The following is a 23710-nucleotide window of genomic DNA, read 5'->3' on the forward strand; positions in this document are numbered from 1 at the left end:
GACTCCGGAATTCCGTTCTGGAAACTGGAAAATCAATCCCTCAGGAAGTTTCTGCAGAAGTACACTAAAGAAGAAGTTCCGTCAGAATCCACATTAAGAAAAATGTATTTGAATATCTCCTTTGAAGAGACCCTGCAGAGGATTCGAAGCAGTTACAGAGAAGAAGATCTGGATCTCCATTGATGAAACTACGGATGCAATGGGACGTTACATGGCCAACGTCATCATTGGAACTATGGAAGTAAAGCAGACTGACCTATCATCAGTATTTCTTTTGACGACAGAAGAGATGGAGGGAGCAAATGGTTCCACAGTGGCACAGTTATTCACAAATTCATTTATGTTGCTCTGGCCGGATGGAATACGGAATGATGATGTCCTACTTTTTGTCACAGATGCTGCACCTTACATGAAAAAAGCAGCTACAGCCCTGAAAGTTCTCTTTCCTAAAATGCTCCACCTCACATGTCTAGCTCATGGACCGAACAGAATTGCTGAAGAGATAAGAAATTTGTATCCTCACGTGCATAAGTTAGTTTCAAATACCAAGAAAATCTTCCTAAAATCACCCTCCCGAATCCGGGTTTTCAAGGACGTGGCACCAGAGCTCCCTTTCCTCCACAGCCAGTTCTCACCTGATGGGAAACCTGGATCTCAGCAGTCATGTATTACAGCAACAATTTGGATAAGATACATGAGGTACATCATGCTGTATCAGTAGACGAAGTTGCTTCAGTTCGCGAAGTAAAAAAGTTATTGGACCATGAAGAGCTCAGCAATGATCTGTCATTTATAACAGCACATTATAGTGTGATACCGGAAGCAATCTTGAAGTTGGAGAAAAGAGATGATTCGCAAGTATCATTTATGGCCATCTTCGAAGATGCAGTAAATCAACTGCTGCAAGCACCAGGAGAAAAAGGAAGCAGTGTTAGTGAAAAGTGTGCTAATGTGCTAATGTGGACATTGAAAAAATGAGGAACATTTGTGATGTTCTGAAAGGTGAAAATTCTGTTTTAACTGGCATGTGAACTTCCGAAATAGCTTGTTTCAAATTTGCGCCAATCACTTCAGTGGAAGTACAACGTTCCCTTTCCATAATGAAAAACAAAAAACATTATTTCTGACAAGCGCCTGTCTATGACAGTTGATACATTGAAAAAGCATTGTTGTTCCTTGTAACAAAGGAAAATAAGAGTAAGTATGCTAATTATGTGATAAATTGATAATAAAGAAATGAATGAGTATTTAAAATACATACTTTAATCAATAATGAGTGAGATTCCTCTTTGCTTTCACTCCTAATAAATGCCTATTTTAATTAGAGTACTGCCTATTTTCAGTATTTGAAGTGCCATTTTGCCTACCTATTTTATTCAAAAATAAATACCTAACTTCCGGGCTCTAGTCATTAAATTTAGCTGCTTCCTTTACTTTATGCAGACAATCAATTTCTGGGTTGTCTTCGAATTTTCTCTGTAGTCTTTTAAGCTCATTATGATTAGTCATCAGCTTTTATCGCAGTCTCAGAATTCTTGATCGGAGCCTCTAATGTATGATTTTCTGATGACTGCTGTCATTTTTAGTCGTTGGAATATTGACTTGGATTGGGACATCATTGTTCACATGAATTTTGTACTCATCATCCAATGTATTTCCTACGGTTGAAGAGCATGTTTCATCATAGATTTGTTCCGAAGAAATATCTTGTCATTGTCTGGTCTATCGTGGAGCTATATTTCTGGTTTGAAGGTAATGGGGGCAATTTGAAAACCGACTAGGCACACTCTCTGGGTTCAATATATTTTTCTTTCAGTTTCATCTTTTATCTCCATCTCTAAAATTCAGGCTACAAACACGAGAATAATCAGATGGAATCCATTGACTACCTTTGGTTGATCCTTGCCTTGATATAGCATTAAGCCAATTTCCCCAAAGTTCTTTTCTTGGGGGACTTCATGAAACCTCACACCTGAAGAATTTGGATTCCTTGCTATGATATACAGAAAGGAGCACAACAATTCATCACTTTACAACCAGAGACACATACATAAATACTCTATGCATGTGAACACACACGTGGGTACGGAGATAAACTGGGTTCTTTAGCTGGCACACCTAGCGGAGATTTGTGACACTAACAGCTCACACTGCACAACATGTTAACCGCATAGCACAGAGCAGGCAGTATATAGGATTGAGACGGCGGTGGTCTGTACATTGCTCAGAATTTAAAAAGAATGGCATGTCTGTATCAGACATGACCACAGTAACAAGCAAATGCACTTTTTAATTTTCCATCATGTCTGTCTGTCTGTCTGTCTGTCTGTCTGTCTGTCTGTCTGTATGTATGTATGTATGTATGTACAGGCATCACAAGAAAATGGCTGAAGAGAATTTAATGAAAATTGGCATGTGAAGTCGGGGAATGATGCACTACAATCTGGGCTATAAATAATTGTATTCAAACGAGTGTGTTCAAAGTATTTCTTTTATACGTATCAGGTCCAAGCGACCGTAAGTTAAAGGAAAAACAGGACTCTACCATAATATTTCCAGAGAAGTTTACGTAGTAGTAGTAGTAGTAGTAGTAGTAACAATCACACCTGAATTTATGTTCCTATTTGTATTGAGGTAGATGCCATGCCATCATACCCGAGTTCTTAGTGGTAGTGCAAAATTCAGCCTTTACAATGGGCTACGGCAATTAAAACAGCATGTGATGCGGAATATCTGTATCAGTGCATACATGCAAATCAAGTGTTGTGCAGTGGTGTGTGATTTGTAAGACGTCAGCAGCATTACTCAGTGATCCAAGCTGACAAAAATCAACGGAAATAGTTAATGAGCTAATGAACAGTGGCTGCACAACTTCAGTGCTGTTACTACTATGTCAGTGTATGTTGAATTTCTGATAACAGACAATGCAAGTTGTCTATACTATTTTCACAATATTTTCAGGTCAACGAAAGAATGGTGGACACTGAAAAAAACGCTATCCGTAGTATCAATGAAATTGTTACTCATGCCACAAATTTCGAAGACCATAGTTGCATCCATGCTTTTGAAAATTGCTAGAAGGATAAAGATCTACTATGAAAGTGCTGCACCGGGCTCAGCGGGTCATACGGTTCGATCCTGTCTCAGTCCGGTGGTATTTGAAGGTGCTCGATTATGTCAGACTCATGTCTGTAGATTTAATGATGATGATGATGATGACTGTTGTTTAAAGGGGCCTAATAGGTAGATCAATGGGCCCTAATGGCACGAGGTGCAATGAAATGAAACAACAATTAGAACTTCAAAATGTATCCACTAACTAAAACCTAAAGCCGGCCCCGTGGTGTAAGAGTAGCGTGCCTGCCTCTTACCCGGAGGCCCCGAGTTTGATTCCTGTCAAGGTCAGGAATTTTTACCAGGATCTGAGGGCTGGTTAAAGGTCCATTCAGCCTACGTGAATAGAATTGAGGAGCTATCTAACAGTGAGATAGCGTCCCCCGTCTAGAAAGCCAAGAATAACGGCCCAGAGGATTAGTTGTGCCGACCACACAACAGCTCGTAACCTGCAGGCCTTCGGGCTGAGCAGCGGTCGCTTGGTAGTAGGCCAAGGCCTTTCAGGGCTGTAGTCCCATGGGGTTAGGTTATGTCAGACTAAAATCTAAAACTAATGATGAAAAATTGTCCATGAATCCAAAACAATTTGTGGATCCAATTCACAATGCCTCATATTCTGAGATGAGTTTTGTTGTCCACAGGGGTCCAAAATTTAGGTCAACGGCCCCTCATAATTGTACTAATCATTGGTAAAGCATAACCATGGTGTTCCTCGCATGGTGGTACTAATCACAGGTAACATAGATTCATGGTGTTCCTCACATGGTGGTGCAAATCACGGGTAATGTTGACCCATGGCATGTTACACACAATGGTACTACTCACAGGGAACACAGACCCGTGGTGTTGATCACATAAAGGCACTACTCACAGGCAATGCAGACCCTAGGTGTTCCTCATATAGTGGTACTACTCATAGATAACGCAGACCTGTTCTGAATACAGGGGAACCAACGCAATTCAGCATGACGCAAGGCAGCTCCTCCCCCATGGACGCCAGTCCGTGATGCCGCGCGCCCGCCTCGGTGGAATACACACGATGGTACTAATCACAGGAAATGCCCAGACCAATGGTGTTCCTCACATAATGGTTTCTTCACTTAATGGTACTATTCACAAGTAATCTCATGGTTCCAGTTCCTTCATCGCTTGGTCACTCCTTTTTTTTTTTTTTTTTTTTTTTTTGCTAGAGGCTTTACGTCGCACCAACACAGATAGGCCTTATGGCGACGACGGGATAGGAAAGGCCTAGGAGTTGGAAGGAAGCGGCCGTGGCCTTAGTTAAGGTACAGCCCCAGCATTTGCCTGGTGTAAAAATGGGAAACCACGGAAAACCATCTTCAGGGCTGCCGATAGTGGGATTCGAACCTACTATCTCCCGGATGCAAGCTCACAGCCGCGCGCCTCTACGCGCACGGCCAACTCGCCCGGTGTCACTCCTTTTAGTCGCCTCTTACGGCAGGCAGGAAATACCGTGGGTGTAATCTTCGTCTACTTCCACCATCCACAGGGGTTATCGGTAGATTAACTGGCTAGTAAAAGAACTCTTGCGGGAGTACATTCCGGCACCTTGGCGTCTCCGAAAACCGTAAAAGTAGTAGTTAGTGGGAGGTAAAGCAAATAATTTATTATTTAAAGTGCTGCAGGGTATTTATAATAGAAGGCTTATTATTGGAGAGGAAGTGCCCATAGGTAAAATGACGAGTGATTGACCCGTTTAATTAGAGCTTCCATAATAATAATGACAATAATCATAATATAATAAAAATAATAATTGTTTTTACGTTCCACTAACTACTTCTTACAGTTTTTGGAGACGCTGAGGTGCTGGAATTTAGTCCCGCTGTGGTTCTTATACAGGGCATTAAATTTACCGACACAAGGCTGACGTATCTGAGAACCTTCAAATAGCACCGGACTGAGCCAAAAATGAACCTGCCAAGTTGGGGCAGAAGGCCAGCACCTTACTCAGCACGGCACCAATCATCTTACCTGCACGGTTGATCGGTGTAGCGTACCTGGAAATCTTCATAGTTACATTACTGGAGCTTTCAGAGGACGCGTCGCTTTGACTATGCATAACCATGTGGTTTTTACACAATGGTGCACCACCTGATGTAAGCCGCTTACTGCATGATCATTTGATCAGACATTTTGTCAATGGTGGATAGGACGACGTGGACCCATCAATTGGCCCGCCACATCTCCAGACCTTAATCCAATGTATATTTACGTCTGAAGAAACATAAAAAGCAAGGTATATTGAACTCAAGTAACCACTTCGGATGACCTCTGAGAATGTATTTTTCAAGCAGCAGAGGATATTCGGAACAACCCTGGTGTCTTGGCTTCAATGCGTTGCAAGTGGATTAGGAGAAATGAAGCCCGCAGAGAAGCCCAGAGTGGTCACATTGAACAATGAGTTTCACTTTGGTATGTCAAATGTTGCACCATTTCTGTAGCGTACTGACTTGGGAGTACAGTACAGAATCGATGTAGTATTATGAGTCTAGATGGTTTGATATTCCCATAAATACAAGCAGATAAATTGAAGTACCAGTAACAAAAATTATAAATCGAGAGTTTCAGTGTGTGAGTGCCTTGTATGTGGCAAAAGCTGAACACAACACATGGAAGACGTGCTTGTTAAAACACTAGACAATGACCTTGAACGCAGTTTGGCAGTTTCTCAATCCTACCCTGCATGTGGTTTGGGTTCATTAGGTGTGCTTGAGCAGTTTATATTTTGTTTTTAATCCACTGTGAGTTAAAATAGAAGATACTTTACGTTTTAAAGGGCCGATGATCTTAAAACAACAATCATCATCATCACCATCATTATCACATTTTAAATTCAATAAAATGCATGTTTTTATATTCACCACTACTGAAATAGGAACTATAACGTTTAAGTTAAGTAGTAATACCAATATAAATGGTCCGTTATTGGACATTATAAATTTTCCAGCCAACCCATTCCTGGTTGCCAGCGTTTCGCCCCCGTGTGCTAGGCTGGGCTCATCAGTTGGTACCTAGCACACCTACCAAGACGCCAGCTAGTGCATACCATGGAGGCCACTGCATAGGCTAATTGCAGCCACCAGCAGTGCCAATGCACTATGAGAGACTTTGTCTCATTATCAAAAATTGATGCCTGCTTGGCCATCAGATGATATAGATGTTGATTCCCATAGGGAATCTGAAATATTTGTTCCGAATGAGTAAATTTATAATACCAATATAAATTGGTATTATATTTATATATTTATATATATATTTATATATTTATTTATATATACATATATATATATATATATATATTGGTATTATAAATTTACTCATTCGGAACAAATATTTCAGATTCCCTATGGGAATCAACATCTATATCATAAGTTAAGTAGGTTGGCTAGTGCATGTTTTTCATTTACAAAAGACAATTTAAAATTTCTTTTAGTGTAAGGCAATCTGTATGTTTTTGTTTTCTAAACTAATGTGCTGTAATGTTTAACATAAGTAATTTTTCGTGTACACAGGCTTCACATGTTACAAATTTCATGACTGATCCATATTGAAATGTACATTAATTCAACAATGATACAAAAGTTTATTGAGATCCACCTATTCAATACCCATTGGGTTCTTAAAAATTAAGATTTACATCTTGTCATTCTAATTTAACGGGACATGTTTTGCCCACTGTATGGGCACCATCAGTCATTATCTCATGCCTAAAAGATAAAGATCAGGATCCTGATTATTCTAGTCAACGTGTCACATAAATATATGTGTTATAAAAATGAGGAAACTTGTTGTAAGTTCCCAAAATACAATTTACACAATTAAAACATGTTTAAAAATATGTATGAGAAAAAGGAGTAATGTTGGTGCAATCTTACATTGAAATCCTTAAAACATTTTTAAAATAGCCAAACTGTCCTTATTTACGTAAACACGATAAGGAAGTCTATGGCTAAAATTATGGCCTTGAGGTACAAAATCAAAATGAATGGAATCTGGTTAAAGGCAAGCCAACTTGAAGTCATAGAATGGTCACAATGATCCTTAAGTGGCTTAATCATTTAAAAAAGACATTGAATATTTTTGTAGAAAGTTGATAGTGTTATCATAGAGTATATAGCTGTGTGACTGATGGAGTTGTTAACAAGAACTGATTATTCTTACATTGAAATCTTTAAAGCCAGCCCCGTGGTGTAGGGGTAGCGTGCCTGCCTCTTACCCACAGGCCCCGGGTTTGATTCCCAGCCAGGTCAGGGGTTTTTACCTGGACCTGAGGGCTGGTTCGAGGTCCACTCAGCCTATGTGATTAGAATTGAGGAGCTATCTGATGGTGAGATAGCGGAACTGGTCTAGAAAGCCAAGAATAACAGCCGAGAGGATTTGTCGTGCTGACCACATGACACCTCGTAATCTGCAGGCCTTCGGGCTGAGCAGCGGTCGCTTGGTAGGCCAATGCCCTTCAAGGGCTGTAGTGCCATGGGGTTTGGTTTTTGGTTTTTTTTTTATCCTTAAAACATTTTTAAAATAGCCAAACTGTCCTTATTTACGTAAACGATAAGGCCTTTATACGACAGGATATTATCACATCTGGAAGCATTAGGCATTAAAAACAATACAGACAATTAAAAAAAAAAAAAAGAAAATGAACGAACTTCCGTCCTCCTGTATATCTATTGCCCCTACCCCTTCTTCTAAAGCTGAAACCGTGACCGTAAGCAACACTCCTCCTCCCCACTCCACAGCCTTGACTCCCCCGAAGGTGGAACAAACTTTGGAACACACACATCATTACTTCACAAGACGGAAGGCTGCATCAGCCGTCGCTCTTCCAAGGACACAGTAGATTTTGTCAACAACAAGGTATGAAACCACTCTTTTACATACTAGGTTTCCTTGTGCAGAGTTAAAACACACTTTTAAAAGCAGTTCCCCCTTTTATTTCATTTCAGATTTCGAGGAAGCTCTTTTAATAATAGTATGATAGCAATCAGCTTCAGTGATCCTGAATTAATTGAATTCAAGAGACACTTTTATAAAATTAAAACAAACAACATTCGCCTTGGAAGGAGCAAATGAAGAGAACATCCTTGTAAAATATAGAACAGTGACAGAGGAAAATGATTTTTCCAAAACTTTTTATGAGACAAGCAGAATATCATATATCATAGTGAAAAAAGTGCTGGAAACAAAAACATTTTTTTGTAACATCTGTTAAAATTAATAGATATACTGTAGTTTTAAAATAGGCTAAAATAAGTAAATGCATTTTCCCTCCCATTTCACCACCCCATTCAACCATCCACATTGATTTTAATTTATTTCAATTTTTAAATTCACGCAGATTTTAAATAAAACAGGGTACTTATTAAGTTCTTAAGAAGATAAATACTTTGTAATTTCACCTAAGCATTGTAATACAGCTGAAGATGTTCCAAATGGAATAAAACATGTACTGTATATGATTAACTGATAAAAATATAAGTATCAAAAAGGTGGAAATTTACTGTTATTGATTCATTGTAAATGGGATTTGGTATGGGAAGTGAAGCTGATTTTTTGCAATAACTGGTATGTTCCATGCTGTCACTGGAGAGATGGCATGGAATGACATTAGTAGAAGAACAAACTTGAGTGGAGCTTTTAAAAGTAAGAAAGATCATAATGTGAAGATAAAGTTGGAATTCAAGAGAACAAATTGGGGCAAATATTCATTTATATAATGAGGAGTAGGACTGCAATAATTTATCAAGGGAAATGTTAGATACATTTCCAAGTTCTTTAAAAACATTTAAGAAAAGGCTATGTAAATAACTGATAGAGAATCTGCCAACTGAGTGACAGCCCTGCTATAAATGCAGATCATTGCTGAATGGCGGACTGACTGACTGCTCAGCACCACATCAATATACAGCATAGCCTATTCTCCTCGGGCAGCCATCTAGGTTTGTATTGTCAAAAGTAAATGATCATATACAGGTATTAAATATTGTCCTGTGGTATAGTGTTCCAAGGCTCTTGCACCTATTTTTGCAATTGTGCAACTCGCCATTCAGACTGAGTCAGAAATCGTCCCATCAGTGTTCCAGATATGTTCATTGGGAGAGAGGTGTGGGAATTGTGCTGGCCAGGGCTTTTGCCGAACACCACATACAGCAAGTCTCGTAGTAACAGCAGCATGTGAACAAGTATTACCCTGGAGAAAGAGTACATCACCTTCCTATTGAAGGAATGGTAGCAGGACCAGCTGAACAATGTCCTGGATGTAGCGAGCACTATTTAACTATCCTCCATATACAACAAAGGTGTCAGACTCATTGGCTGAATGGTCAGCGTACTGGCCTTCAGTTCAGAGGGTCCCAGGTTCGATTCCCGGCCAGGTCGGGAATTTTAACCTTCATTGGTTAATTCCAGTGCCCCAGGGGCTGGGTGTTTGTGCTGTCCCCAACATCCCTGCAACTCACACACCACACATAACATTATCCTCCACCACAATAACACGCAGTTACCTACAAATGGCAGATGCTGGCCACCCTCATCGGAGGGTCTGCCTTACAAGGGCTGCACCCGGCTAGAAATAGCCACAGGAAATTATTATACAATAAAGGTGAACGAGAATTGTAGCTTGCACCCCGTACCATGATGCCAAAAGCTAGGCATAAATATCGGGGGCAAATAATTCCTGGATGATGATGCTCACCAGGTCAACATCGTACACGTAAGCAGCCATCACTTGCATACAGGCAGATCATGCTCTCATTGATGAACACAGCAGATTGCAAATCCATTCTCCAGGCAATGCTTACCTGATATCACAGGAGATGTGTACAACAGTGTTATGACAGAAGAGGAAGCACACGATAGACTATTGTCTGGTGTGTAGATGGACATGACACAACAAAGTGAATGGTACCACGCCATCTGTTGGTTGATATCCTTGAAACAATCATCAGTTTAACTATAATCTTCCAACAAGCAGTTATTGTACCAACATTCAACTGGACACCATTCTTTAGAGTGTTACAATTTTTATTCTGAAAATGTACTTATATAATTTAAATTCTTGGATAAACTCAGAGTAACAATGTTATTTTTCAAATAGTATCTACCTTTTATATCAATCAACTAAAAACAAACACCACATTTGCACATGTACATACCTCTTCATTATAGACTGTTGTGCCTTTTAGCATTCAGTCTGCAACCCTTTGTGAATAAAATAAATGCCTCCACAATCCTCTATTTGTAATGAGCTCCAGGGCCTCGTTTATTTCCATGCCTCCTGACTTCAAATGATTAAAAACTAAGTCATCTTCATCACCTAGGTCTTCTTCTCTTACCCTCCATGGTCGAGTTCATTATCCTCCTAGGTAACCTATCTACCTCCATTTGTCACACATGACATTCATCACAAAAGCAGGTTTAGGCGTACAGTTTCACCCAACAAGTTCATTCCTAACTTAGCCTTCATTTCCTCATTTTGAGTATCCTACTGCCGTTGTTCCTACTTGTTTGTACCGGTAATCATCCTTACTACTTTCCTGTCAGTTACTTCTAATTTATGCATAAGATATTCTGAGTCCACCCATTTTTCATTCCCACATAACAGTCAGTTGAAAATCAGACCATCCATTAGCCAACTTCTTTGTTAGAGAATACCACTGATTGCAACTATGAGCTAACTGCATTTGCTTTGTTGCACTTTTGATTCAATTCTCACCTTTACTATACTACCTTGGAGCTATACAAAAATGTTGTCAGAACCTAACCATATTTTTACACAACTTTTGCTTAAAATGCATGAGTGACAATTAGAAACCAATTGAGAATGTAAGTTACCCTCAATATTATCATATCCCAGGACAACATCAGCACTGGAACCATCTCTATCAGGAACCTGTATTGATGTTATGGTGGCTCCGTAAGTAATGATCTGAACAACCATGCCATTGTGATTGGACATAGTAAATCGCCGCACAATATCATAGCAAGGCGCTCCATCTGAAAGAAAAAAATACATTAAAAATACAGAGCAATTATGAACATAGAAATACTACATAACTGAGGAGCTTATTTACAAGACAGCTAATGTCCATTTACCTAATTTTTTCAGTATACATTAAAAACTAACTCTGGTGGACAGAGAAGCACTATCATTGCTTTATATATCTCATATTACCTGAGGCACTATAAAAATTAACTCTACAAGATAATATTATTTCTGGCCATTACTATTATTATGTTATTGGCTTAACATCCCGCTAACTACTTGTATGGTTTTCGGAGACGCCGAGGTGCCAGAATTTAGTCACGCAGGTGTTCTTTTACGTGCCAGTAAGTCTACCGACACGAGGCTGGTGTATTTGAGCACCTTCAAATAACACCGGACTGAGCCAGGATCAAACCTGCCAAGTTGGGGTCAGAAGGCCAGCGCCTCAATGTCTGAGCCACTCAGCCTGGCAGTGTGACCATTACTCATTTGAGAGAATGTACACTTTTGATGCAAATTATTGGACATGTTACTATTTGGTCTGAAAGAAGAAACTACCTCCATTTAAGGGGGAAAAAACCATAAAAATATAAAACCTTTATTAGGGAAATTCTAAGAAATCCTAAATGTAAAGAAAAAAGTCATCACGCAATGAAACCCTTATTTCTCCTATAAATTTCAATGGCATTTTTCAAACATAAAATTTGTTTCAAAACCTTACTAAGTAAAAGAATTGAAAGAATGTTACAGATACTATGTCTTCTTTTGGAACACACTAGCTGTTGAACCTGTCGTTAATGGAACTGTCACTTAGCATGTGCATGATTATCTTTCTGTCAACCGCTCATGTTGTTTCTGAGATTCTGAGGCACGTAGGTGGACAGTATACAAACGTAAAAACATTTTCAATGCAGACAAAACAGGATTGTTCTTTCAGTTATTACCAACAAAGTTGCTCGCCATTAAGGGACAAAAGTGTGTTGGGGGTGAAATGTCTAAAGAAAAACAGTGTTACTGTCTGGGAATATGGAGGGAGAATTAGAAAAACTTCTCGTGATCAGGAGGACAGGGAAACCAAGATGTTTCAAGAATATGAAAATTGATAGCCTTATTCCATTTGTTTGGCGAAGCAATAACACTGCTTGGACAAATGCTGCTTTAATGGAAGAATGGTCGAGTGGATTAAACACAAAACTGAAAGATTATTCTTTTCCTCGACAATGCCACTGTCACCCGAACATAACACTGTCAAACGTGAAACTGTCCTGGTTCCCCCCTAAAACAACAAGTATATTACAGCCAATAGATCATCATTTTCACATTCAAATCATACTATAGGTGCTTTTTAATGCAATATTTGGTTGTACATATGGAAACAGCTGACATCTCTTAAACGGTGACAAGTTCTATGTCAGTTCTAGATGCAGTGAACTGGATTGGACTGGCTGTAAAGCAAATTAAGGCAGAAACTGTGACATAGTGTTTCATCAAAATGGGGTTTGGAGAGTGATAATACAGATGATGGAAGGAATGAAGTGCTTGAAAATGTACTGGCAATATCCAGCTTGTGTTAAGCATGAAATATTCCCTGCAAAGCAGAGAAATTTATTCAAAGTGATGAACGACTTATGATTATGACACATCACAATTTAGAATCGGCCACAGTCCTTCTACCAGCAAGAAAGGCCGAGAAATAGGAGGAGGTGGAAGAAGAAAGAGGCAAACAAGATGATCAAAACAAGATTCGAACCCACAAACAGATCGTCGAGTGCATTTGTGACGTAAAGCAAATTATTATTGACATAAAGCAAATTATTAAGGAATAAGTAAGCACAATGTGCATTACATAAAACTATTTAGGCCTACATAACTTAATTGTGTTATTGACGACAACCTCTTAGAACACACAAGAGCATGATATCTATCACATGTCTTTTTACATAATTTACAAATGCACTCTGGCGTGGGCACATGGAACACCTCTGTTTCACAAATCCTATGGTGAAAACCATGCACTGCGAAAGGGGTCACTGTGTGTCTTAGTTCATAGGCAGTGCCCTTCCATTTTGTTGATGTCATGGCCATTGTGGAGTAGAAATCAATTGGGATCTCCTTATTTTTTTCTAGTGGTTCTTGTAGTACCTCGTTGTACTGTCTTGTGGACGGTAGTTGGTGATCTAGTCGAAGTTCTTCGATAAAAAAAAGTTCTCCTGTTAGTTCATATGTCAACGTGTATTTCGATAGGCAAAGCAGTTTCTTTAAAAATATAGCTTTCACTTTCTCTAAGTCTTTCAAATTACTTTTGCTTAAATTATCCCATATTATATCCAATCCATACGTTGCGATAGGTGTAATTTTTGCTTTAAATAGTCCCATTGCCAATTGCAGAGACATGTCCTAGAGATGACTAATGTCATTCATTGACCTGACAGCACATATTACCTTATCTTTCACGTGACATGTGAATATTTTCCCTTGCGTCTGAAGAGTAATTCCTAGGTATTTGAAGTGACAAGTTTGAATCAATGACTCATCTCTGAGATAAAGAATGTCATCCTTGGCTGTTCTTCCGTCCTTTCTAAAGATCATTGTCATTGTTTTCTTAAGGTTTATTTCAAGATCATTGTTCTGGTCCCATATTGCTAATTGATTCAAGTTTTCCTGAAGGTCATCTTTTGATTTTGAGGTCAAGACCATATCATCAGCATATAGAACGACTTTTACTTTTTGAGGATGTAAGACATGTGCTACATCTGCAGTAGCGACGTTAAATACAAGAGGGCTTAGAGGCTCACCTTGGAGTACTCCGTCTGTTTGATCGATAGGGTCAGATCTGGTTAAGCTGTTATCTAGTTCTATCTGGTTGTTATGTAGAATATCCTTAATCAAATCTTATGATGTAGTGGTGTTCCAGACCAATCATTCCTGTGAGCTTTCTCACTTGTATGCTTCTACTGAATTGGTTGAAAGCTTTAGTGAAGTCTATGAAGACTGCATATACCTTCTGTTTAGGAAATCTTAAAGTGTCCTAGATTATGTCTAGCAAGTACATGACAGCTTGCAATACTGATCTCTGCTTATGGAAGCCGAATTGCTCTTCCGAAATTTTCTCGTCTACGTAAAGCAAATTGCCATTACATTTAACTCTTCCACGCTTCTTGAACTAATACTCAGCTCAGAACTGCATTCAAGAAGACATGATAAGAAAGAAGAGGGAACACGTTTCTTTGTATGATCTGTGGAAGAAAGCTTAGTGTTGTGATGAGTGTTGTGAAATAGCGTAATATGGTCTTTTGACAGTGTCAAAATGATGTATTGTGTATCATACTGTATGTAATAACAATCATCATGAGCCGTGTAACTCATTGCTGAGCGTCGTGACCCCGTTTGACTTCACACAATATTTTTGATTAAGCGGCACCAACTTTGACGATGTTCAGCTCCTCTTAAAACCTGCTGAAGAGTCAGACCGGTGGTACACAGAACTTGATCAATCCACCTGCTCGACGTCCTTCCTCGTGATACTTCTGCCGACAACTTTGCCTTCCGTGATACACTTCTCCAGATTTTCACTATCCTGTCTTACAATATGCCTGAAGAAATGGACATTCGGAGATATTCAGTTCTTGAATAATAGATACATTAGTTCTTCTTTCCATCCAAGGTACATGGAGCATCCTTCTCCAACACCACATCTGAAAGGCATCAATACGGTACTTATCTCTTGCCTTGAGGGTCCAGGTCTCGGAACCATAAAGGAAGACAGAGAACACAAGAGAATCAACTAGTCTAATCTTTGTACTGTTTGTTATTGCTCTGCTCTGCCATATTTTTGGAATTTGCTCATGGCAACATGCCCTAAGGTGATACTTCTCCTACCTAATCTCTTGTCAGAACTTCCGGTATCACAGATGGTCAACCAGAGGTATATAAAGTTATTTACCCCCTCCAGTTCCCTTAATCGACCTATCAGCTGGATCTGTGTTGCTCTGTCAATTACCATTAGTTTGGACTTGCGCAGGTTGATCTCTGGCCCATATTCTAAACTTGCATCTTTTACCCTTGCTAGTAATTCTGCAAGTTCATCTTCACTGCTGGCAAGGAGAGTGGTGTCATCAGCAAAGCGCAGGTTACAGATTTTTCATCCACCAATTGATATGCCTCCAATCCAGTCACTGAGAGCTTTCTTCAACACATATTCAGCATAGATGTTATATAGAATAGGTGATAATATGCAGCCCTGATGGACACCTTGTGAAATACTGAAAAATTCTGAAATGTTGCCATCTACCTTTACAGTTGCAATATTGTTTCCATACAGACTTTTCAGTAATGACATTAGATGTTGTGGAACACCAAATTCACCTAGAACCAGCCATAGTTTATTCCAGACAACACAATCAAAAGCTTTCTTGTAGTCAAGAAAGCATATTAGCACAGGAACACACAACTCATGAGATTTTTCAATGATTTGCCTCATATTAAAAATCTGTTCCCGTGTTCCTTTTCCTGCAACAAATCCCGCTTGCTCAATGGATATGTGAGGCATTGTGTAAGACTTGAGGCACTGGTTTATGATGTACAATAAAATCTTACTTGCATGAGATATCAGAGTAAATGTACAATAGTTGGAACACTTCCTGACTGACCCTTTCTCGTGCAAGGAGATTAAGATAGAGCTTGTCCAATCTTTTGGCCATTCTCTCATCGTCCATATCCTATTACACAATAAGTGCATCACGTACAAGCTTTCTTCATCAATTTTTTTAAGCATCTCTTCAGAAATACCATCCAGTCCAGGGGATTTGTTCTTTTACAAATGGTGAATGGCGTTCTTGATTTTGCTTTGTTGAATGGAAGGTACTAATGCAGAAGGCCCTCCTGGTTGCTGGACTGCTACATCATTTCTTCCACAGTACAGCTTTTCACGGTATTGTTTCCACCTCTTTAGCGCTTCTTTTCTATCTCCAATTAGGCATCCATTCTCGTCTTCTACAACCCATGTATGTGGTTTAAATTGACGAGTGATGCTACTGATTTTGTTGAAGAGATCCTTTGTTTGATTTTGGTTCTGGTTTTGTTCTATTTCCTCACAAATGCTGTGGATGAACTGTGATATATCATTCCTACAATTACGCTGTATCTCTCTACACAGGATCCTGTACCTATTATCATCCTGAATGGACTGGATACCATGTTTCTTCAAACTACTTCTTTCTTCAATCAGCTGCAAAGTCTTGTTTGATATCCAGGGACGTTTTGCACTCAGCTCCTAGCTGGCTCTGGGAGAGATGAGAAAACAATCTCTTTCATTCTGTCCCACGTCTGACAAGGGGATTCTTCCTCATTTAGTAGCAAATCTGAGAGCTTTAGCTGTACAAGTTGCCTGGCGTGCAAGAGAATCCTGGTTAGTGAGTCTAAACTGTCTTGCTCTTATCTTCTTGGTGACTTTTAATTTTAGCCGTATTTTCATGGCCAACAGATTGTGGTCACTGCCACTTTCCGCTCCAGGAAAGGTCTTACAATTCAGAACAGATGTCTTCCAAAGTAGTCTCACCAAGATGAAATCAATCCGATTCCTATCACCAGATGATATCCAAGTGTACAGACACCTTAGGTGATGCTGGAAGAGGGTGTTGCAAACTACCATGTCATTGCCAACACAAAACTCCAGTAGCTGCTTTTCTCATTCATTCCTTTCACCTAGGCCATAATGACCAATCACAGATCTGATGTCAGTGTCTCCAATAGTGTCCCCAATCTTAGCACTGAAGTCAACTTGGATTATTACTATTTCTCTATTTGCAAACAGATTGACAGTATGTTCTAATTTCATAGAATTCTATTTCAGCATCTGATGCTGCAGCTGTGGGAGCAACACATCAACGGGAATGATATTCATACAAGACTGTATCAAGTGTCTAGGATGTTCCTTCTCAAATTAAGCAGCAGCCTAAAACTAAGAAACAGCCTAATATTGTATTCTTTACAATTCCTTGTCGTTACATAAGACCCAAAGTCAAGACGCTTACAGTTTCATTCACAACAACGTTCTTGACCAGTCTATAGGCCTATATAACAATAGGTTTTAAATCTCCACTAGTGTTTGACAACACATTTCAACATCAGTTACGTCAAGAACAGGAAAATGAAATATGTGGATCAAATAAGCCCCAGTATCAATATCCTCTTTTCTTATGACTTATGTTAGAGGAAGAAGATCCATTTATAGTTTTGAACATATTTTTAAGTTAAATAGAATAGGACTGACAAGTTTTAACTGTGTAAAAGACACCGTTAATTTAAATTTATATTTTCATTCACAACAATTTTGATCAGCCTACAATTAACAATTAGTTTTAAACACCACTCATTTACGTTACCCACAGTTATGTTTTGTTCACATTTAAAAAATTATTATCCTGGCATGTTAGTCTTAAAGAGTTTATTAACGTTCGTATATTATACTATTATATATATATATATATTATACTATTATATGGTTAAAAAGGTCCCAAACCTTGACATAAAGGTTGTCTACAGGCTGAAGATGCCCAAATAATGGGTGAAACATGTGAAACATGTACATGACCTGATAAGTCTACATAAATTCATGTAGATTCAAACCACATTAAACGTGAAAAGTACTGAATAGGTGGTTTTATTAAATTATCCTTGAGATTCTATGCCTAGCGTCATCTTCAATACGGAACAATAATGAGAGTTGTTAACAGGGGCACCGCGAGTAGGTTGGAAATTGGAGGATTGAGGTGAGAGAGGCTAAGAGAACTCTCTTGTTGAGTTCTTATATTTGCATCACAACCCCCATTTTGCCAGAGTCTCAAGATGATTGTAGAGACTCTCCCTAGGTTACTTCCCAGCACAGCAATATTAAACAAATTAGTGTATTACAGTACTATGTACATAAATCTGGATAGCCGAACGTCATACGTAGGCAGATACAGGTAAGCTCTAAATAATATTTAAAAATGCTGTATACTGTATCATGTTTTGTGTAGCAGTGGTGGTGATTGGTGTTTTAGGTAAACAGCATTTTGTGTAATGCAAAAACTTGTCTAATTAAGAAAAAAATGTTGGCTCCTTGCAATTCTGCTTTGAGCAAGTTTTACTATATTAGTGGTTGTGGTGACTTTTGTTTTAAGAGGAAGTACAAGTAGGTAATGGTCCTCTCTGAACAAATTAAGTGAAAAAACAAATGAAAATAAAATAGCACTATTTATTCAATGAGGGACTTTAAAAAGAATTGAAAAACAAAATTTATTTTATTAAACCAAAATTGATACAAACACATCAGAAGGAAACCTAAGTTTGCTGAGTAACAGAACACTTAAAATTTATATGCACTTGATTAATCCACTCTCACACATAAAGCAAATTACGAGATTAGCAGTATCTAGTCATCGGATACTATGAGTTAATGTTTCCTGCAGGCCAAGGTTCTGTCTAATCAGAGAGATCGACGCACAGTGAGGATGTGGGCAATGGTGAATTCGGCACCACAAGAACACACCGGAAAGTCTTCCCTTTTTACGAGATAAGAGTACCCTCAGCCTACACAAAACTAAGGCCTCTCTCCATGAAGACTGGAAAGAGGACTGCCACACACCAGTTGTCTTCTTAATTGCTCTCAGCTTGTTGTGAGTTTGGATAGCTAGCCACTCCAATTCCCAGGCCATCAAGATGGCTCAACGTAGCTCAGAACAGATATCTGTAGCACATATGTTCAAAGGTCTAGGTGGTAAACGTACCACTTTCGCAGCTAGATCTGCCAGTTTGTTGCCTGTAATATCCACGATTTGGAAGCCACGCGGAATTGATTCTGGTGCCAGCATCACACAACAAGGTCATGAATCTGCTGCAGCAGCAGGTGTTGCCAGAAAAATGTATCAGCAAACTGCAGAGACCATAAAAGTAAGTACACGTGAGAAAGTGGTCTCGTTCATGACTCAGCTCAAACTGCAGAGCTTCTAAGATGGTGAAGAGCTCCGCAGTATACATGCTACAGGCAGTATGAAGTGAAATCTTGGTCCTGACATCATCGAAGATGAACGAATATCCAACATTCCTATCTTAGAACCGTCCTTGAAGGCATGTTACACGTCCGGATACTAGTGAACAAAGTCATGGAAATAAATTCGATGAACACAAGCCGTGTTCACCTTAGGTTCATGGAGTAGATCCAGCCATATATCCAGTTGCAGAACTAGCCATGGAGGTACCTCGCTAGATGTCTACTTAAGGCAACCGCTGATAGCCACATCTAACCCACGACACAAGCTATCAATTCAAATCCCAACCGGTTGTGTAGTATTTGGCCAGTTTTTGTACCTCTGGTGGTATTGGGTATTAAAGATTGACAGCCTGGATGTTGTGACAATTCATGAATTATGGCAGCATATCGTCGTTGCCGGGACAAAACCTCCTATGTGATAATATGTGACGATATGTGAGAAGTATGTGCTGCCGTCTTTTCTGTGAAGGTGGAACTCCCGACTCAGTGAGTAGACTGGGAACTGGGCTAGTATGGAAAGTTCCGTTTGCTGGCCTAATTCCACTATGGTATAGGCTATCTGAAAGTTTCAGCACGGTTCATATGCTGCACTACCATATTCAATACAGGATAGAACCATAGCTATGTAAAAACATAGCACCACACAGTCAGCCCCCCACAAACTGCTTATGAAAAACTTAAACATGTTAATTCTACCACAGGTTTTTCTGGTTTAGGATGCAGAGGCCAATGTTGATAGAAGTGTACAATTGAGGTTTCTGCTGCTGAAAATAAAAAAATGTGTTGTATGGCCCATCTGTCGATTCAGTTAATAGCCTGTTGTAGCGTCTTTCAGCAAACACCATCTTTCTGGAGCTGAAATGTAGAGCTAAATCGTCTACATCCAGCAATGGAACAATTGCAGACCCAGCAGCAGCATATATGCCATTGATGGCGACTACAAATAACGTGACACTCGGTACAGATCCCTGCGCTACTCAATTTTCTTGAACGTAATACTAAGCGTATGCCCCTCTCTACTCAAACTCGGGACAAATGGACAGACGTGAAATCCTCAATAAACGCTCACAAATTTGCCTCAAATCTCTACTGGTGTAGGATGGAGATGATTCCATACCTCCAGGTAGTGTCATAAGCCTTTCCCAGGTCAAAATAGCAACTAATTGCTCCTTCCAAAAAAAAGGCCACCTGAATAGTGCTCTTCAGTCTAACCAGACGATCGACTGCAGATCGATGAGAGGTCACGTATGTGAAGATCGGTGGTAAGTGCACATTACACACCGTTGTCACTGTGGACAATGGAGTGTGAACTGCAATTGCCTCCAGCTGAGTACATAGCAGCACTTCTTCACTGAAGATTACAAGAAACGAAATTAGCCCATACTGTCAACCTTAACAAGTGTTATGGTTCTTTTTTGAGGAAATTCAAACTTTACAACACCAATTAATTTATTACTATCAGAATAACATCATGTTTTGTCTTTATTAAAAGATATCCTCAGTCATCAAAATACAACTGAAAACAGGGATATATTTAATTTTTTTTAAACACTAGATGTTACATTAAGTGTCTAACCCTGTCTGTAAACTCTAGTCAGAAACTGTCACTGTTGAAAGCATATGTTCACAGTAACACACACGTGCATCTTGAGTTTAAATATATGGACTCTAAGTCAAATCACCATTATTAAAACACATACAAATTTCCATTCACATGTACATGCAGAAGAATACACATTTTTGGTATTTCTAAATTACAAATTATTATATCGACTATAGTTTCTGAAGATCTTTGAAGAAGATCTTATTATTATGTGAAATTAAAAATAAAATCTACAACCTGTTTTTCGGTCATTTGACCGGGTCAGGGATGGAATGAATGAAGCCCCCATCTTGCGGCGAGGATAGGAATTGTGCCAGCTGCCGAGGCCTGTCGCACTCCTCTGGAGCAATGACTAGTGACTGACAGATGAAATGAAAAGATATTGGAGAGTGTTGCTGGAATGAAAGATGACAGGGAAAACAGGAGTACCCGGAGAAAAACCTGTCGCGCCTCTGCTTTGTCCAGCACAAATCTCACATGGAGTGACCGGGATTTGAACCACAGAAACCAGTGGTGAGAGGCTGATGCGCTGCTGCCTGAGTCACGGAGGCTTTATTATGTGAAATAATATATGTAAATTATATGCTTGATTTTCTTAAAATCTTGTGCAGCTGTTGACGTAGCAAGTTTAAAATACAAGCCCAACAATTTAGTGAAAGGCTATAGTTCTTGATAGTTAAAGCTGACCAGGCGAGTTGACCATGCAGTTAGGGGCGCGCAGCCGTGAGCTTGCATCTGGGAGATAATGGGTTCGAATCCCACTGTCGGCAGCCCTGAAGATGGTGAAGATGGTCTTCCGTGGTTTCCCATTTTCACACCAGGCATATGCTGGGGTTGTACCTTGATTAAGGCCATGGCTGCTTCCTTCCCACTCCTAAGCCTTTCCTATCCCATTGACGCCAATAAGACCTATCTGTGTCAGTGCGCTGTAAAGCAAAATTGTAAAAAAAAAAAAGAAAAAAAGTTAAAGCTTATTGAACTGGACTATTCCTGATGGGAACTTCTCTTAAAATGTTTACAAGCTTGGATTCATTAAAGATGTTAAAATAGAAGATCTGAGTACTCACTTCCTCGCTGGTCTTAACATTAACCTGGTCAGCCTGTGTGCGACCTTGTGTTGAACTACGGGTAGCCGATCACCTGCTTGGAGTATAGTCTAGTCTATGATATAGTACAGGAGCAGTCACTGAATGCTGATGCTGGGTACTTCCCTGAACCAGAGCACCAGGTGATGTTCAACTTCAGAATCTCTAACGGCGAGCACATGCCTCCAATTCTGCAACCAGTGCTCAAGCTGTGTCACGTGAATTATTGCTCTCCCGGTCAATAGTTCCCAAGATTTTGCAGTACATTTTACACTGGTATCCCTACAAACTTCATACTGTTCACAAATTGAAACCCCAAGATATTCCACAATGCCATGACTTTGCCCTTGTTTTTGGTGCGCATGGATGTGGACATGTGGCCGGAGAATATTCTGTGGACTGACAAGGCATATTTTATTCTGGAGGGTGCAGTGAATGCACAGAACTGTCGCATATCATCGCTGCCGGGACAAAACCTCCTATGTGAAATATTTTAGCTTAGAACTTTGGCCGGTAAGGTTCTGTCATCTAAGGTGCAATATTGCGTGAATATTGTCAAGGCATTCTCGCTCTTCATAATGTATGTGCTGCGGGTCAGTATATCTCCAAAAATATTATCACATAGGAGGTTTTGTCCCGGCAACGACGATATGGGCTTCAACTCCTCCACATGTCGTGCAGGAACAACCATTGCATTCAGCTTACGCAACTGTTTGGTGTGGTTTTACAAGCTCCTTCATTCTTGGTCCATTTTTCTTTGAGGAGATGACCACTCATGAGCCTGTAAGGTATACAGTGACATCTGCACGTTATAGGGACCTCCTTGTGCAGCATGTCATTCCAGCTTTGCAAGAATGCAACTGTAATCGCACCGTTATTTTCATGCACCATCATATGTCGCTCACCAGGTGAAAGATTTGCTGCAAGAAACCTTCAGTAACGACGGCATCATCTCTAGGCATTTTCCCAATGTGTGGCCTTCAATATCCCCTGACCTAAATCCATGTGACTTCTGGTTGTGGGGATATTTGAAAGATCATGTCTATCAGGGATATATCTGGTCTCTGCCTGATCTAAAAGCTAGCATACAACGATATGTCACTCTGATTTCAAGCGATATGCTGCAGGCAACTGTCAACCATGCCGTGTTATGGATGCAGCATGCTGTCAAGGTGGGAGGCCATATTGAACAATGTTTGTAACCATAAATCCTAATAAATGTGCCAGAACCATCGTTGTCATGTGTTTGATGTTTCCTGTAATATTTAAGTTGATATTAAACACAAATTCAGAGCTAAAAGAACATTGGGACAAAATGGGATATTTTCAGGGACTTTAAAAAGTAATTCAGAATATGCTAACTGAATGTATTCAAGAAGAAACCCAATGTAGCATTGACAAGGATACTCCTTTTTCTTCCTTCTTCATATTATCAATGAGGCCACAGACAGAACACTCTTCAGAGTGCAATAATTGTTAAGGACATTCAAGAATATTTCCTGGGAATTTACGACATTCAAGAGAACCAAAATTCTGCAGGTTTATGCACTTTGTTAAGCAGTGTCCTTGAAAAATATAGTGCCCAAACTAAACATATAGCTTAAACCTATGACAGGCCGAGTGTTATTGCAGGGGAATTAAATGGCTTGCAAAGGAATGTTAGGCATATATCAAGGATAATAAAAAAAACACCTATTCAATACTTTCCAAACCACCTATTCAATACTTTCCATGGAAAGTATTGAATAGGTGGTTTTTTATTAAATTATCCTTGATATATGCCTAACGTCATCTTCAATACGGAACAATAATGAGAGTTGTTACTTGTAATTGCAAAGGAATGTGCGGGAGTCTCCTCATGCACTCTTTAG

At 39.5% G+C, this 23710-nt stretch overlaps 1 protein-coding gene across 1 annotated transcript in view; it reads right to left on the reverse strand.

Moving 5' to 3' along the window:
• Positions 1-23710, reverse strand: part of LOC136856930 (galactose mutarotase) — a 141333-nt gene that overhangs the window by 112382 nt on the left and 5241 nt on the right. The window contains exon 2 of the mRNA XM_067135193.2: positions 10969-11130. Within this exon, the coding sequence (XP_066991294.1) occupies positions 10969-11130 (162 nt within the window). The remainder of the gene's footprint in view (positions 1-10968; positions 11131-23710) is intronic.

This window comes from Anabrus simplex, chromosome 1 (genome assembly GCF_040414725.1).
Source record: "Anabrus simplex isolate iqAnaSimp1 chromosome 1, ASM4041472v1, whole genome shotgun sequence".
NCBI classification, from domain to species: domain Eukaryota; kingdom Metazoa; phylum Arthropoda; class Insecta; order Orthoptera; family Tettigoniidae; genus Anabrus; species Anabrus simplex.